We start from the raw sequence: 17,355 nt of genomic DNA on the forward strand, positions 1-17,355 counted from the left end.
AGATTGTGGTCCTCACCGGCTCCCCGTCAGCCGGGCGCCCTCTCCATCCATCCCTGACTGACTCAAGCAGGATCTCTCTTGGGGCAGGAGGTTCTCCTGTTGTACCTCTCCTTTCGTCTTTTCAAAGAACAAAAGGTGTGCCTCATGCAGGAGGGCGAGGGACCCAGAGTCATGGTCTGTGCAGTGCCCACGGGGCAAGTCACAGAGACCGCTGCTTTGAATGTCTGGGTTGTTGCCATGTGGGTCTTTCTCGAACTGTCCAGGAACCTGATTAACCTCATTGATGCCTGTTTGTTTGCATGTTTTCAAACATCCCCTCTCTGGTGGCTTGCATGCTGCTTCTCAAGACGTGCCGAGGACATTGGGGCCAGCTCGAATTCTTTGTACTGAGGAGGCCAGGGCTGGGTTGCTTCCAAGATGAAGATGGGGCAGGAGGGAGGGCCACCTGTTGCCTGCTTTTCTTTCGGTTCCTTTAGCGCACCCAGAGCCTGACAGGCCAACCGGGCTCAAAACCTGGAAGCGAGGCCTGGGGAGTGGCTTGGCCTGGATTTTTTTTATATAAAGTGGCCACACGGAGAGCTCAGCAAGTGCTGGCTGCTTGTCATTAGGTTAGTGGCAGCCCAGCATCAGGGAAGAGAATCTGAACCCTGAGCTGTGGGGGCCATAGACCCAGCTGTCACCCCAGCTGTCACCTCGGCTGGCCTTGACGGACCTCGCCCTGCTTTCCCTAGTTTCCTGGTCTCCCAGCTGAGGGGGCTAGGCTGATCAGCTGCACCTGTGGGGCTCGGAGGAGGTATCTGAGGAGGTATCCAGAGAGCCGCCTCAAGTTGGGGGGTGAAGAGTGGGGGAGGGGGGAGCAGGCACCATGCGGACCCTTCAACACAGCCCTCGGGGCCTTGGGGCTTTGCAGGCCTCGCATTCATGTATTCGAGGTCAGTGGTTCCCACACTTTGTGGTATTGGGACTCCTTGATGTTCTGGGGACCCCGAAGAGCTTTGAATTATGTGGGATCTAGCTGTTGCTATTTACTATATTTGAATTTAAAATGGAGAAAATGTCAAAACCAGGTACTAACTCATTTAAAATCACGAGAAGTCACCTACTACATAGTAATATGAGGAACATATTTTTATGAAAAATCACTGATCTCCAAAGCAAAAAAAAATTATTAGTAATATTTTCTATTTTGTAAATCTCTTTGATATCTGGCTCTCATATCAGTGTCTGCTTTTGAGCTGTTTTAATATATTATTCTGGTTGAAGTAAGTGAAGAAGATCTAGCCTCACACGAACATCTGTTTGGAAAAGGGAGGACCTCAAGGATCCTCGGGGATGGGTCTTGAAGATAGCCGGTGTCCTCATGCCACACTTTGAGAACTGTTGCTCCACATGAATGGTATCCCTTGGAGTTATACAGTGCCCATCCTGTGCAACGATACATAGCGGTTCTGCTCTTCCCCCTCTGCCTTCACCCCATCCCCTCTTCAAACAGAGCAACTTGGTTTTTATCTGTTTTATATGATAGAGGTTTTGGAAGCTTTTGTTTGAAAAGAGGATTCTGTTTCTAAAAGTGTTTGAAACCCACCCACCCCAATCTTAGGATACTGAAGACCCAAGGATTTGAGAGGTGATTGGTGTCATTGAGATCCTTTCCCTGGGCTTCCTCTTCTTCGAGATTGTGAACCCCCAAACTTTGAGGAGGGGGCTTTGAGATCATGCCTCAGTTCTTCCCACACAGTAGCATCTCATCTTGATATGGACAGTCTCAGCTCAGGAAAATGACATCATATGGCTTGGGAGATTTAATGCCACCTCAGCATGGAGCTGACCTGCCCAGGGAGTGACGCAGGCTGGAAGAGGAGTAGATTCACTGTTTGCTGAGCTGTCTGATCACTGGGGGGTGGGGAGGAGAGGGGGTGACAGGCCCTAAGGGCAAGTTTCAGTGATATACTTATATGTTGTCATCTTTAGAGCTAGACATTCATCATCATTATTTATTTCCTAGGTTTGTGTCAGATCTTTATTCCAGGGGACAGGAGCCGGTGCCAAATATCACAGGATATAAGTGCCCTCACAATGCATTGACACTTCTTCCAATTTCTTGTCTGATAGAGAATGCCGTGCTGTTCTTTCCCTCACTGCCAGAATCATTATTGATTTCATGTCATTTCTTTCATAAAAATCATCTCCTGAGTTTTGCTGGGTTTGGCTCATAGCTAAGAATGTTCTCCTCCCACTTCTCTGCTGGGCAAGATGCTGTGAATCCCACCGTTGTGGGTCAGAGGACGGTTCCACAGTGATCTCGCCAACCTGCCCACTTTCCCTTTAGGCTGTGACCAAGCGCAGAGGTCCTCCCAGAGCTGGAGGGGAGGGTAGAGAGGGCTCTTCTCTCTGTCCTCATTTGCTTTGTTTCTTCCACCAGCTTAAGCATTAATTAAGAAGCCCAGCCCCAAATGCCTAGCACTAGGGTCAATCATTTGGGCTAATTGGGTGTCTCCAATTTAATGGAACTCTTCTCTGGAGTAAGAAATAAAACTGAATCTCTGGGAGAAATTGGAACCCTTACAACTTGCTGGTGGGAATGTAAAACGGTGCAGCTGCTGTGGAAAATGGTTTGGCAGTTCCTCAAAAAGTTAAACATAGAATTACTATATGATCCAGCAATTCCACTCTTAGGTATATACCTAAGAGAAATGAAAACATATGTCCACACAAACACTTGTAAATGAATGTTCACGGCAACATTAATCATGATAATGAAAAAGTAGAGTCAACACAAACACTCATCAGCGGATGAATGGATAAACAAAATGTGATGTATTTGTACAATGGGCTATTGTTCAGCCATAAAAAGGTTTAAAGTGTTGATCCAATGCTACAATAAAGATGAACCTCAAAAACTTTATGCTAAGTGAAAGAAGCCAGACTGAAAAGGCCATGTATCATATGATTCCACTCCTAAGAACTATTCAAATAGGCGAATCCAGAGAGACAAAAAGTAGACTGGTGGTTGCCAGAGCTGAGGGCAGTGTGAAAGGAATGACTACTTAAAGGGTACAGATTTCCTTTTAAGGTGATGAAAGTGTTTTGGAACTAGATAGAAGTGGCGGTGACACAACTTGTTAATGTACCAAATGCCACTGACCTGTGGACTTTCAAGTGGTTAATTTCATGTTATGTTAATTTCATGCCAATAACAACAGTGCAAAACAAACAAACAAACAAAAAACCACCTGGATACCTGATTGCTGTCCTTTCTTGGGCTGGTTTCATTCCTAAATGTCTGTGGAATCAGGACCCCAATCTTTAGCCGTGAACTCGTCCTGAGTGGAAAATGGGCTTAGCAGACCTTGTAGGTCCTGTGGAGCTACTATGTATGAAGCGTGGCCTTCCACACAGCTGCCTCCCCTGTTGGCTCTTGGAAGGCAGTGGCCATGTCCTGCTCATCCTGGCCTTTTGAGTGCTTTAACATATTCTTGGCATGCCAGAGACATTCAGTGGATGTTTGTCGATTGAATGATTCGATATGTCCGTCGCAGCTTCTCATTCATCTCCATGTACCTCCATGAGACTGATGAGAGATCCACCACAGCTGATGCCCAGGACAGATGCTGTAGACTTGTTTAGAGAGTAGGGATGAAATTGTTTTGATGCATTTTTTTTGAAAGTTTGGATATCTATGTAATGGGATGCTATTGGCTATGAAGAGGAATGCAGTACTGATCCATGTTGTAACAAGGATGATCCTTGAGAATGTTCTGCTAAAGTCAAAGAAACCAGGCACATGAGACAATGTATTATATGATTTCATTTACTTGAAAGTTCCCAAATAGGAAAATCCATAGAGACAAAGTAGATCAGTGGTGGTCAGGGCCTAAAAGGGATAGGGGGTTATGGTGGTGAGAGTCACGGCGTGCTGCTGGATTTCTTTTCGAAGGGATGAAAATGTTCTAAAATTGTGGTGATGACTGCACACATCTGTGAATATGCTAGCGACCACTGATTTGTCCACTTGAAGTAGGTTGTGTGGTTTGTGAATTGCATTTCAGCCAAGCTGTTAAAAATTTAGATATATGTTGGAGGAGTGAAGAATAAATGGGAATCCAAGACAGATGTGTTCTTGTTTGGGGGAGAGATCTCCATCCAAGACCTAAAATAACTTTCCTGATATATTCAGAGGGTTTCTCCCGAGAAAGATTCCTTTACATTGGGCTTCCCTTACAGCAGTAACTCATGGGGGTTTCTAGATCATTACCTACCTGAGGAGGGGCTGAGAGTAGAGTAGCTTAAAACCAGAGTATGAAGGGCAACTGCCAACTGTTGGGAGTTAGAGACTGATCAGAATGTATGTCCCTGAGAAACCAGGATTCAGTTTACAGGAACCCAACAACCTCGTGGTTTCCCTGCTGCCTCTAGGAGAGACATCGCCCACTGCCCCACCCCCATTTTGATCAGGAGGAATGAACAAGCAGCCTAATGAGGTGCCATTTGGACAATTAAAAATTCGGCAAGCCCAGCTCCAAATAAGTTGTTCCGGATTCTTCCTCCTACTCTTGGGGACTATCCCTACTACTGCAGTGCCTATCAGCCTTCTTGAAGGAAGAGACACCAATTTGCTGCTACAGCGCTCCCACAGTTGGGCTGAGGAGAGTTGTGTGTGGAGATGGGCTGTGCCTAGTGCTACATTCAGACTTCATTGTTTCCCATGCCCTTAGACACCCAGAAACTCCCACAGCATCATCGCCACTTAGCTGACAGCTTGGAGCCATGGTCCATGGCTCCTCAGATCCCAGGCAGGGAGACTCCTCTCCTAGAAGTGATCCCATCAGTTCATGTGTGTGTGCACATGCACGTGTGCGTGCGCACACGCACAGGGATTACAAAACTGCCAGTGGTTATGAGGAAATTGATAGGTTATTCGTGTGTGCCTTGGGTCCCAAGGCCAAGGACAGGCCAAAGGTACTCTCAGGAAACCAAGAACCAGGACTGGACAAAGTTTTGTTGGACGTGGGTTTGCGGTTGGGAGCTCACCTCACTTCACTTACAGTTGCAAAAAAATGACCACATCATTTGGCAGTTGGAGGGAACTCCTTTCTATTTGGCAGATGGCCACAGAGCAAGAGGGAGCCAAAACATAGTTAGAGGGTGAGAAGAACATAGGCTTTGGGGTCAGATCAACCAACTTATCTAAATAGCTGCAGGATCTTTGGCAAGTGGCTTCCTGTCTCTGAGGCTGTTTCATCACCTGTACGAGGAGATAGGAAAGAGCATCTTGCAAGATTATTGTTCTCATTAAACAAAGAGCCCAGTCCTCATGCCTGGATCTCCCGCTGCTGGTTCTCAGCTGACTCTTTGACTCCCATCCCTGTAGCCCACCCATCGCCACCTGTTAGATGTCCAAGGGGAGAGCAGCAGCACTATGGCAGTAGGAGCCATGTGACCTTGGATATGTCCTTTCTCTCAGGGCCTATAAAATGCAGAGGTTGGGTTTATGTTCTCTAAGAGTACCTTCCAGCTTTGACAGGTTTCTCAGCTACATCGAGGTCAAATTGTGAACGCCTGGCTCACCATGTCTGAGGACGGGCTCCATTATTTAGCAAACACAATTCTTTCCCTAGGCAACGACTCTCCTCTTACCACCATAAATTACACAGGCCTTCTTGGAATGAGGCACGCACCGTAGCCTCTTCCTGGCTTCCTCCTCTCCCCTGTTGGTCATCTTGGACCTTCAGGATTCCGTCTACATCAAATTTAACCATGTTTTCTCATAGATTAAAAAAATACAGGTGTAAGAGCAAGAAACAGCCCTCACTTCCACTCTGGAGTGAAAGGCCCGATCTGCCTGCCAACCTGGCCCACCCACTGCCACCCAATTTATGTCCCAGGGGCACAGCACAGCCGTGGTGAAGACTTACTGCGGGGTTTCATCTTCAAATGAGCTATGACCTCTCTTCCTCATGTATTCAAGTGCTTGGCACTGACAGCCTGCAAGTTTATCCTGGAATTCAAAATGAAAAATGGTCCCATGAGAACCTTAAAAAGAGGCGAGCAAGGAATCCCTTCTGGGCAGCTGCAAGGCTGGTGCAGGAACTGGAGGGCCACCCGGCTTTCGGGACAGGTGTTCTCGGCCCAGAGAGCTTCTTTCTGCACAGTCACCCTTCCTCAGTGCAGTGGGGAAGGCATCACATGTAGAATCAGGGCCGACTGAGTATTCTCTGGGCTGTACCTAATTGACCTGTAAAATGAGAAGAAGGATGCCTGCCCCACAGGCACAGGACATTTTAGGGGCTGATGAGCTTGGGTGCTGGCATCCTACAGCTCTGGATTTGAGTTAAGACCTGGGCAAGCCCCCTCAGAGGCTCCATGATGGAAGCAATGAGTGTAGACTTTCGTTTGGGATGAGATGAGATCATTCCTGTCAAGTGTATGGTGTCTGGCATATAGAAAGCTCTCATTAAGTGCAAGCTAACAGTATGATTGTTATGATGTAACAATTCCGATGCTTAGGAATCATTTCCAATAATTCTAGAAAAGATATTCCATGTACTCCTCCTGATGGTTTGGCCAACTTGTCTATATTTTATATTCTTTGGAGCAGAAGCACACAGGGTCTTTTTTGGTCCGCGGTTTCGACACATCCGGAAAGACATGAAACTAAGAATCATGTAATAAAAGGGGATCTGTGTCCTCTTGAAGATAAAGGATTTGCCCTAATGGTGGCTCGCCACCTTCACCTTGAAAGATGTCCACAGCCCATGAAAATGTTGAGTGGGTCACAATGTTTCCAAAAGCAGCATATCCATTAATAGGTAAAGCTGGGCTTACTTGTTAGTTTTTTTTTTTTTTAATTTTTTTGGTAAAGATTTTTATTTGTTTATTTGACAGAGAGAGAGAGAGAGATATCACAAGTAGGCAGAGCCAGGTAGAGGGAAGGGGAAGCAGGCTCCCTGCTGAGCAGAGAGCCCCATGCAGTGCTTGATCCCAGGACCCTGAGATCATGACCTGAGCCGAAGGCAGAGGCTTAACCCGCTGAGCCACCCAGGCGCCCATAATTTTTAAATTTTCACTCCAGTTAACATACAGTGTTATGTTAGTTTTTGGGTATGCAATATAGTGATCTAGCATTTCCATCCAACATCCTGTGCTCATCAGGACACATGCTCTCCTTCAACCCCACCCTGTCTTCCCCCCCAATCCCCACCGCCCTCCTGTTGGGTAACCCACAGTGTGTTCTCTAGAGTTAAAAGCTGTTCCCTGGGGCACCTGGGTGGCTCAGTCAGTTAAGCATCTGCTTTCGGCCCAGGTCATAATCCCAGGGTCCTGGGATCGAACCCCACGTCGAGCTCCCTGCTCACCGGAGAGCCTGCTTCTCCCTCTCCCTTTCCTGCCACTCCCCCCTCCTTGTGCTCTCAATCTCTGTAAAATAAATAAATAAAATCTTAAAAAGGAAAGTCTGTTCCTTGCTTTCTCTCTTTTCTTCTCCCTCTTTTGTTTCTCTCCCTCATTTGTTTTGCTTCTTAAATTCCACCTATGAGTAAAATCCTATGGTATTTGTCTTTCTCTGACTTATTCTGCTTACTTAGCACTGATTTTTAACAGTGAAGTCCATTATACAGATGTTTCAACTGCTAGACCCCAGACACTTAAATCTTTGGGAATATCTGGATAATGAGGAACATTTTTCACCAAAATTGTTAGTTATATTCCATTCAGCAGGTTTAATCGAGCTCCTGGTTTGTATCCTCTGTGAGGTGTTATTGGAGATCACAGTTTTGTTGAGCAAAATGAAACAGGTTAGAAACACCCCAAGGAAAGTGGAGGAGCTGGGCTTCATAGAAAATTCTATTGACTTAAAAGCCTGTGCACCCCTCCCCTCTAGCACATCACCCCTCCACTGACCTGCCACTTCACTCTTCCTTTGGGGCTGCCTCGAGGAAAGTTTCAGGCCAAATTCATCAGCTCCTGCCATACTTGGACTTAGCATAGATGGAAGCTCCTTGCTGAGAGTAGGTGACATGTTGGTCCAGAATGATCCAGAATATACCGTTCCACCTGTCTCTCTACATTCTGATCCTATTAGTGACTCAGTTGAATATTTCCCGAGAATGATCTCGATCCTTAGTTTCGCACTTGTTAAATCATTACTCGTTAGGGACTTTTTCATAGTGTGTGTTTTAAACATGCTACAATATGAACAAAGCAGTTGTATCTTGCGTTGGCAGCTTGCCATCCTTTGTGTGTGTCAGCATAAAATACGTGGGGTTCAGTTGAATAGTAGCCCCTTATGGAGCTGAATGTAAAAGGTAGAGTGGAAATCTTCCCTGCCGATTTGAACCAGCGCTGCACTAGCTTTCACTGTAGACCTTCTAGAAATCTGAAATATGGAAACAAAATGAGACAAAATGAGCAACACGCACATACGTACATTTATATTTCTATTCGAAATGAAACTTTTTCAGGCCCTTATTAATACCAAAATCTCTAAGAGATTCTTAACGGTCTGTCTTTCCTTTAAAAACAAAGTATATATGTGATCAAATTGAGGAAATGCATTGCTGGAAACTTCCATACAAATGCAGGTGTTTGCATCACCCGGAGAATTCTAAAACACATTGAAAAATTGCTGTCAACTTTCAATTGATGGAGTCGGCCTTTGTGCACCTTATTTTATAATTCAGACAGCGCCCCCACATCATGAGTACGAATGCTTTTCAGGATGGAGAACAAGCCAGATTTTCTTTGATGGCCTTCCATTTTTGGGGGGCCGGGACAGATATTTTGTTTTGTTTGTTCAATGGCAAAACACTCCTTTCTCTGCTTTTTGGAAGACTAAATTGTCAAGTAGGTGCTCTAGAGATTCCTTCAGAAAGAATATATTGTGACATAGCCAAGGACAGATGAATAGTTAAACCCATCTCCCACCCAAACAGGAATCCCTGGGTCTCCAGATTCTTAATTAGATCAGCACTAGAGGGCACTCTTATGATGCCAAAATAGAATTTTTACTACAAACTGGTGGGCGGAGGTTGGGGTGAGGTGAGGGGGCCTGTTGTAAGGAGCTGCACACAAGGAACAAAGGAGAAAACATCCTATCTTAGGACGGACTGGCTGGCCAACAGCCAAGAAAACACTATTTTGAAAAGCCTGTTTTAACAATCTTCCTCATCAGATCCACTTTGTTTCCCAAATGTGATTTGTATTTTTGGCAATGCAAGACCCAGGTATTAGGCATTATTTCTCAAATGAAAAGAACGTAAGAATCACTGATTATCACCACGTGATGCGATAAAAGCGCCTCTACGCAGAAAACAGAACGCGAGAGAGCAGCTTAGGAAAATGTGTTTACAATTTAACAGCCACTGAAAAAGAAGAATTTAACATCCTCAAGGGGGTTCATGGTTGTGTGCTTGGGTCTGGAGTATAGTGTGGATGCCTGCTTGCCGGCTGTCCCCAGGTGGTGGTGCTCAGTGGACCCGGGGTGGGGAGTGCGCTCCCAGAGGACGGACCCAGAGGCTTGGGCCCCGCTCTTGGCTCTGCCACCCATGTGTTCTGTGATCTGTGGCAAGTCCCTGCCCCTGAGACACCAGTGGTCCCAACAAGATTACCCAAAGTCATCCTTCAGTGGCTCAAAGTCTGGGGTAGATGATCACAGGAAGAATTTCCACTGTCATTTATTGGTTACTTGTGATCTAAATCTAACCATGGGATAGAAAGTAATCCATGCTCTCAGTAGAGATGGGACTCAAAGGATTGGCCAGCCCAAAGGGCTCAGATGCCCATGTTAGCTACTTATTTTTAGGTTTACTGCCCAGTCCAAATATAGCCCTAGTTACCACATTTAAGCCATCTTTAGCGCCCGCCCTCCAAAAATTGGCTTATTACACCCAAGTGAGGTAGGTGACTCCTGTCTCGTGCACTGGGCACTGGCCAGAATTGCTCTGGTGTGCCCTTGTGCAGTTTTCTGAGGAGCCAGTGGGTGGTCTGGTGATCTGATGGGAAGAAGGGGCCCCTGAAGACAAACTTGTCCAGTCTGCCTTTGGTCCCAGAGTTTCTAAGAACCACTCAAGAGTGTTTCTCTCTAGCCCTCTGTAAGAACCCAGGCTATACTTCATAGGAATGTTCCTGACTGAGTCAAATCCCTTATAAAGTCTTAAAGTGTCATAATGAACAGGGGCCTTTGGGAAAGCACTTAGTCCAGCACCTTTACTGTGTAGACGGGGAAACGGAGAGCCATCTTCCCTGTGGGAGGAGGGCCTTGCCAAGGATCACACAACAGAGTTGTCATGGGGACAGTTTTTTAACTTTTAGTCCACGCCTCTTTCTCTTACCTTGTGCTGCCAGTACCTTTCCCCACCCACAGTGACTCCAGGGAATAAGAGACCAGTGGCTATTAACCAAAGCATTTTTGATAGAGCTAGAATAGCTCTGTGTCATATATTGCATGTTGTATATATTGCATTTAGGTGGTATAAATGGAAGGGACCAATCCTTATAAAAAATGTGTCCTCTTGGGGCGCCTAGGGTGGTGCAGTCGGTTGAGCATCCAACTCTTGGTTTCAGTCCAGGTCGTGATCTCAAGGTCGTGGGATCGAGCCCCGCAACATGCTCAGTGTGGAGTTCTGTTTGGGGTTCTCTCTCCTTCTTCCTTGGCCCCTCCTGCTTATGCTCTCTTTCTTTCTCTCTCTAAAATAAATAAATACCTCTTTTAAAAAAATGGGTCATTTCTCAAAGTTCTAGGACTGGAGACTGAACCATTAAAAGGTCATTTCTGTGGTTCTGGAAGACTCTGTAGTTGATACTGTTGCCCAAAGGCCAAGGCTAAGATTGAAATCGTTGTCAACCGGAAGAGAAAGTAGGCCAGGAAAATGGTCCTGGAAGCCAGGTTTAGTATCTTGGGGGAAGAAGACTCTGTGGAAGGAGCAGTCAAGACAGACCCAGGAAACCTGGCCTTTTACCTGTATGTGTCGTTGGACACTTGGTTTGAAAAGCCAGTTCTGTCCCCGGAGTAACAAGATGTAACAAGATGGCGTAGTGACGGGGGTTGGGATTCCTGACACTGGTCTGCCATAAATTCCTATACTTTTGGACCATTTTCTGACTTGTCTCTTCCCCAGATGAAAATAATCATGCATCAAAGTTCTTGAGTCCTGTCTCTGGACCTCCTGCTCTGCTCTAGTGAATTCCATGCCTGATGTCTTCTAATCCTTACATTGGCCTTTCTATACAGGTTGTTTTCAGGTGCTTTCTGCTCTGTTGGACCAACCCCTTGCCATACTGGTTGTTCAGTATGTTGAATGTCATTACTGGTGTGGGCACAATACTTGTCCCCATTTTGCAGGTGTGGGAGTCAAGGCTGGGAGCTTAATGCACCTTGGCAGGGTCATGCAGCCGGACTCAAACCCAGTCTGTGCACTGCATGGGCTTACTCTGTGGTCCCCCACCACGTCTCAGGCTTGTGTGTAAGCAAAGGTTGAGGCCAAGCATTTTAACCCAAGGAACGAAGACAAGTAGCTTTTTTGCCTAGGGCCTTAAGAAGCACTGGAGCCTTTCCCCTGTCTTCTCCATTTCTACCCTCACCCCCTCACCAGTTTGAACAGGAATCCTTTGCCTGGGGCCTTTTGGCCATGGGCCCCTTTCCCATTTTTCACTAGGATATACTGTATTTGACCTTCAAAGACCAAATGAGGATGCAGCCCAAGGTCTGCACGGAGGTGGTGGGTAACTGAGCAAAGCAAATCCAGATCACACCCAGGATGTAGGGGCATCCTAAGTGGGGGAAAAGGTGGGAAATCCGGGGCCCAGCAACTCCAGGTATGGGGGTTGGCGAGAGGGTGAGAAAACCAATTGAGTGTTAGAAACTAGAGTGGGTGAATGGACCATTTGCTTGGCAGCTCTGCCACAGGGATAAGTAATTGGTTCCTATAGAGTGTATTATCCACCACAGATTTGCAATCAGACCGAAACAATGTCGGTATTTTTTTTTTTTCCAAACCACCCTTTGCAAAATCCGAGCATCTGTGTAGCCTTTATCTGGGAGTGTGTGGATCTTTCTGCTGAGATTGACAGCAATCACCAACAGCCCAGGATCCTGACAGATGAAGAAGCTGCATAAGCAGAAAGAGAAATGGGGGGGTCAATTGTGCATCAATTAGATTTTCAATTAAGTTTTCTTGTGTAACTTTTCCATCCTAAAGAAGTGGCCATTGTATATTTCACATAAACAAAGCTGTTTCCCTGGACAGAATGATGATCAGCTGCATTTCAACACGGCTGTTACTGTTTCGGCCGTATTCTCATTTATGCATCGGCTCAGAATGTTGGGCTCTGGGCTCTTAGAATGTTGGGCTCTCTCTTAACTCTTAATGGCGTGTTGCACCAAGAAAGGGACTAGAGATTGCTGTATTCTTAACAGATTTGGCACCAAAATAAATGGCGAAACTATTAGAGAATTGCAGAAGAGACTTTGCCGGTGATCAAAGGAGTGTTTGGTAAAACTAGGATTTAGAAACCAGGTATCCTGATGTTCAGGACAGGGATCTCAGATTTTTACAGCATTCTAAAGTTTTCTATGTCTTCATTTGGATCCTTAATATCAAAGTGAATAGATAGCTTTCTTAATTTTTTTTTGTTTCTGAAACCCTAGGCATCTCCCTGAAAATATAAAGCCCAAGGGGCTGGTGTTACCATTGGAGGTTTCCAGTTAGCATGAATCACCATGTGGATTTCCATGGCCCCCACGTCTCCCCCAGTTCCCATTTTTCCAATGATATATATGTATCCCCTTCATTTTCGTCTTTTCCTTTCCTTGTTAATTTGATATTTAGGCCATAGCTGTCACTTGAGGAATATTTAGTCACATCTTTTCAAACCCCAGCCCCGAGGTGGTTACTCTTTGTTGCTTCTTCTCTATCCAGTGAAGACTCTATCTGGGTCATGGTCATGAGAACCGCAGCTCCTTTTGTCCACCAACTGCTTTCCTAGAACATGACATGCCGAGGGGTGATGAGCCCGATCTCAGAGTGCCACCCAGGCTAGCTGTCACAGAACACTACAGCATACAGTGAGAAAAACTCTTCGTGTTTTTACAGCATTGCCAAGTGCAAGCATGTGGAGTTCTAAGGACAACAAATGGCCCAGCTGAAAAGAAGTCTTTCAGCCTTTGTGGCGGGGCGGGCTTCCACAAGGCAAATTTGCTAATGCAAATAATGGCGGCCCCTCCAATCAAAAAGAGAATTCTTTCTAATTCAGTTGTTGAATCTGATGCCATTGGATATGTTCTCTGTACATAAATAAAGACATAAATAAAATGGGGGAGAAACTCTTTTCTAAGGCTAATAGGATACAGTACATTTCTGTGGAACTCTTGTCCACAAAGATGGCTTAAAAAAAATCTTCCATGAGATTATAAATGTCTTGAAGGCAGGGATTTGTGTCTGTTCTAGTCACTGCTGCTGCATCCTCAACCCCTATAATAATGCCTGACACATGGGAAACACCAAACTTGTTTGTGATTTGTTTAGTAAATGTATTTGGCATACGATATTTGAGATGTACTGTGTTCATTTAATACAGCCATGTATACTGTATTATGGTGCCATTGTAGAGATATCTAGCATCTCTGTCATGTTATACAATTACCTCTTCTTTTTATTTAAAGAGCCCTTTTAGGGGCACCTGCGTGGCTCAGTCAGTTAAGCATCGGACTGGATTTCGGCTCCAGTCCTGATCTCAGGGTCTTGGGATCGAGCCTTGGGGCCTTGGGCTTTATGCTTAGCATAGTATGCTTGAGATTCCCTCTTTCCCTCTCCCTTTGCCCCTCCTCCCACTCACACTCTCTGCTCTCTCTCTCCTTCCCTCTCTCTCTCTAAAATCAATCAATCTTTTTTTTTTAAGAGCCCTTTTAAAAGATTCCCTTCAAACGCATGGGTGACTCAGTCAGTTAAGCGGCTGCCTTCGGCTCAGGTCATGATCCCAGGATCCTGGGATTAAGTCCCGCATAGGGCTCCTTGCTCAGTGGGGAGCCTGCTTCTCCCTCTCCCTCTGCCTGCCGCTCTGCCTGCTTGTGCACTCACTGTATCTCTCTCCCTCCCTCTCTCTCTCTCTCTCCCTCTGTGTCAAATAAATAAATAAAATCTTTAAAAAATAAACAAAAGATTCCCTTTAAGAACATTCCCAAAGAGTGTATGTGTGAGTTTAAAATGGGTTCATAAAGTTAATTCATTTTTTTTTTTCTAATCAGTATGCTTTTCCTTTTTTTTCACCTTTTCTCCCCATGACCTTTGATTCACTTCTGATGACTGCCCACCCTTCTGGTTGATGCACCTGTAACGTCTTCCTGGATCACCCTTGAATATTCCACTTCTGGCAACCTGGATTCTCAGGTAAGGCAGTGAACTTCCAAAAGTCTTCTCAGTGCAATCATCAGGCAAACTTTCATGGGCAGTTGAGAAATTTACATAGAAATTTTTTAAAAATCTCAAGAGATAATAGTTGCCCTGATCAGAGTTAAATTTGGTCCAGTTCCCATATAAATCAATTATGTGCATACTTCTATTATTTGAGGATTTCTATTAGTGCAGTAGAATGAAAATTATGGTTCTGGAATGTGCTACCTATTTGACTTTGGAATTTCCTAGTACTGAGAATCAACATACAGCTTTATGGTTTTTGGTTTTTTTTGTCATTGTTTTTTTTTTTTTTTTAATTTTTCACCCAAAGTTGTGTTACTTTTTGTTCATGAGGCTGAGTGCAGGGAAAGAGGTCCTAGCCTTTCTTCACTGTGTAGGGAAACTAGGTCATGGGGTAGGTCAGAACATTCTAGATTACTTCTTTCTTGCGGCTGGAATGGAAGAAGAGCACATTGGGCCCTGGATGGTAAGTCAGCTAATGGGTGTGTCTTGTCTACCAGAGCTTTTGTCAAGCTCACCAAGTACATCACTTGTTTCTCATAACATTAGCTTCTCCCATAGTCTTAACAACTCACAGAACCAGGGAAGAGGGCCTTATCCAGGAACTGATGTTAAGAGTCTTACACTGCTTCTCAAATAATGAGGCAAAGGCTCTGCTGCTGGTCAAGCAATTAAAAGTCTTCCTTAACTTACTTCTAGAGGATCCAGACATACCCGATGTGAAGAAGCACTTGTCCCATGAAAATGTACAGGCTATATAACTTACTTTGGGCACAAATGTGTTATTACATTGTGATATCCCTCGTCCTGGCTTAATACACAATGAAAGGCTAATTTGAGTCCACTTGAACCCTCAAATTAACAATTGACCTGTGCACACATTCTCATTCCCTGCTAATATCAGAAATTCATGTAATAGAATTAGCGTTTTGTAACTCTTAAGATGTATATTAAGAAAACAGCTAAGACTTTTTTTTTTTTTTTTTTTTGCATGGAGAAACATTGCTTACTTTGGTGGATGTCTTGCATTTGGGGAAAGGGACTAGAGGGATGATTTATGTATCACTGTGTGTGCACTTTGAGTTTTCATCTTTTCAAGGAGCGTCAGCAAAGTCTAATCATTCTTTTCCTTTGGCTATCTGTGTTTCATATATGACTGATGATATCAACAAAATCTCAGAAATTCCTCCTAGGTCTTTTCCATCAGGCTTTTCCATGTTAGTGATGCCATAGCATTTGGTTCTGTTTGGTTTTTGGTTTATTGACCTTTGTGTTTCACTTAGATCGCCATCACTTGAGGGAAAGGGTAAGGAACGAGCATGACCTAGTGACAGATCATTTTCAGCCAATAGCCCACCAGAGGTCTGGCTCTCACACTGTCTTGCCCATCTGAGCCCCCTGATTCCTAATCCCCCACTCCTGGGGAGGAGCGAATAGGGAGCAAAGTGGAGGAGCCATCCATGAGTTGTTTCCTTGTGGTTTGGGAAACTGGAAAAATAACACACTAGCAAAGCAAAATGGAAAATGTTTATTATTTTAACTCCTCTCTGACCAAGTTCTTGCTAGCACCTGGTTTTACTGTTCCTTTAACAGGTGGAGGATTTTTCAGATTCTAGATGCAGCAAGGTAAGTGAAAATGTATTTTTAGTTCAACTGAACCCCAGTAAGGTAGAATAAACAGACTTTAGAATCAACTATTGGTTTGATTTCAGTACAATGAATAGTTGGTTTTGGCTTGGACAAATTCTTTCCTGGGCTTTTTTTTTTTTTTTTAAGTTTAAATCAGCTGAAACAAGCCCAGCATGTAGTCTCAGGTCTGTAAAGCTGACCCAGTGCAGAAGTGGGATGCATGCTCAGGGCCAGCACCCCAGACAGTCGGGCAGTGGGTCATTAGCTCCTTTTTCTCTTTGCTGAAATAGGATGACACAGTAGTTTTTGCGAAGAACATGCCACCATCGACAAAGTGTTTTTCTCTGTGTTTCAGGCATGCCTGCCTGTCACTAGGCTGGTTGGTGGTTTAGGGAACAACTAGGTCAGCATTTCATCGAGGGAAAATCAATTATTTGAAAACATCAGGGCTTTAAAAGTGTGTAAATATGGAGCCTTGCAATGTAGAGTAACCCCAGAGGTGAGGGGCCTTTATGACAATAACTCTGCAGCAGAGCAAATTCTAATCAAACACAGAAAGGTTCTTAACTGCAGGGGTGTAGAACACAAATGTTCGAGAACACTCCAGAACAGCACCTTTGCAGTACCCTCATATTGCAACCAGGGCCGAAGAGGGTAGCAAGAATCATTTAGCTAGTTTGTCAATGTGTGCACTAGTTGTTTGGCACGCAGGTTTCTAAGATCATGATGCTCAGCAGTGCTATATTTGGACTATTACAGGCTTGTTGGCACCAGAAATATTTACCATTGTCTTTGCTTTCTCTTCCAGTCCACCCAATTCCCATCCTAATACTCACTGGCCTAAAGGGTTAGGGAGCAAAAGTGGTAGCCTTGGGATTCCTCCACCAGGGGCTGCTTCTCATTCAGATAGAATTGATGCACCACTTCTTAAATGCCCAGTTTGGCTTTCAGGAGCTGGGCTTCCATGTTCTCATTAGGGCTTTGGTGGATTCGACAGCTGAGAATAGTAAATTCAGTCTTTAATTCCGTGGTCAGATTGCAGTTCCTTGGGATAAATAGTATAGACCCACATAGACCCCTAGTCATACAATATGAGTATGGGAGGGCATTTAAAGATTATAGTGGGGTGACTGCTTAAGCCCCATCTCTGCTTTGAGCCTTGATTTCCTTATCTGTAAAGTCAGAGAGTAGATGATCATTAAGATAATGGCCAATAACATACAGGCTATTATCCCAGGAATTGCTTTAATGGGGGAAATGTTGAGAATTTTGTTTTCATTTTGCTTTTAAATTTACTGCATGATAGAAGCACGTATCT

At 44.7% G+C, this 17,355-nt stretch overlaps 1 protein-coding gene across 6 annotated transcripts in view; it reads left to right on the plus strand.

Annotated features, from left to right (window-relative positions):
• The window catches only part of HS6ST2 (heparan sulfate 6-O-sulfotransferase 2), a 307,830-nt gene that overhangs the window by 216,734 nt on the left and 73,741 nt on the right, over positions 1-17,355 (plus strand). For 4 of the 6 annotated variants that reach the window (XM_047716347.1, XM_047716348.1, XM_047716349.1 and 1 more), the window contains one exon: positions 16,002-16,034. The exons of the other annotated variants lie outside the window; for them this stretch is intronic. In XM_047716347.1, the coding sequence (XP_047572303.1) occupies positions 16,002-16,034 (33 nt within the window). The remainder of the gene's footprint in view (positions 1-16,001; positions 16,035-17,355) is intronic. 6 annotated transcript variants of the gene reach the window in all.

Source organism: Lutra lutra, chromosome X (genome assembly GCF_902655055.1).
Source record: "Lutra lutra chromosome X, mLutLut1.2, whole genome shotgun sequence".
Taxonomy (NCBI): Eukaryota; Metazoa; Chordata; class Mammalia; order Carnivora; family Mustelidae; genus Lutra; species Lutra lutra.